We start from the raw sequence: 407 nt of genomic DNA on the forward strand, positions 1-407 counted from the left end.
AGAGAGTGCAAAGGCTTGAAAAGCAAGCATGCTTGGTAGATTTGAAGGATGTCAAGCAGCCATTATGGTCAGAGTGAAGTATGCAGCAAACTGAATCAAAGGTGTAGTAGAGGATGGGTCAGAAAGGCAATTGCTCTCCCGATACATGCCACCTGCCTACTGGAGCTGAGATTCGCACCTGCTTCAGAGTCTCACCTGTCAGCACAGACCTTGCTTTGGCAAACCTGGCCCTGTTCACTGTTTTCCTCAAGAGGCACCTCTATAGGCTCCATCCCTAAAGAACAAAAGTTAGAGACAAATTTACCATCATGCGAAAACAATTAGGTAAGTAAAAGCTCATCATCATGAAATATACAAGAATGTAATGACCCCCAATCTGGTTGGATTAAGTAAGTGACTGAGTCTGG

The 407-nt window shown here is 44.5% G+C and overlaps 1 protein-coding gene across 1 annotated transcript in view; it reads right to left on the minus strand.

Moving 5' to 3' along the window:
• MOCOS (molybdenum cofactor sulfurase) overlaps positions 1 to 407 on the minus strand; it is a gene marked incomplete at its 5' end in the record, with an annotated part of 52968 nt that overhangs the window by 17791 nt on the left and 34770 nt on the right. Inside the window, 1 exon segment of the mRNA XM_014588618.1 lies at positions 196 to 274. Within this exon segment, the coding sequence (XP_014444104.1) occupies positions 196 to 274 (79 nt within the window).

This window comes from Tupaia chinensis, unplaced genomic scaffold (assembly GCF_000334495.1).
Source record: "Tupaia chinensis unplaced genomic scaffold, TupChi_1.0 Scaffold000290_1, whole genome shotgun sequence".
Lineage (NCBI taxonomy): Eukaryota > Metazoa > Chordata > Mammalia > Scandentia > Tupaiidae > Tupaia > Tupaia belangeri.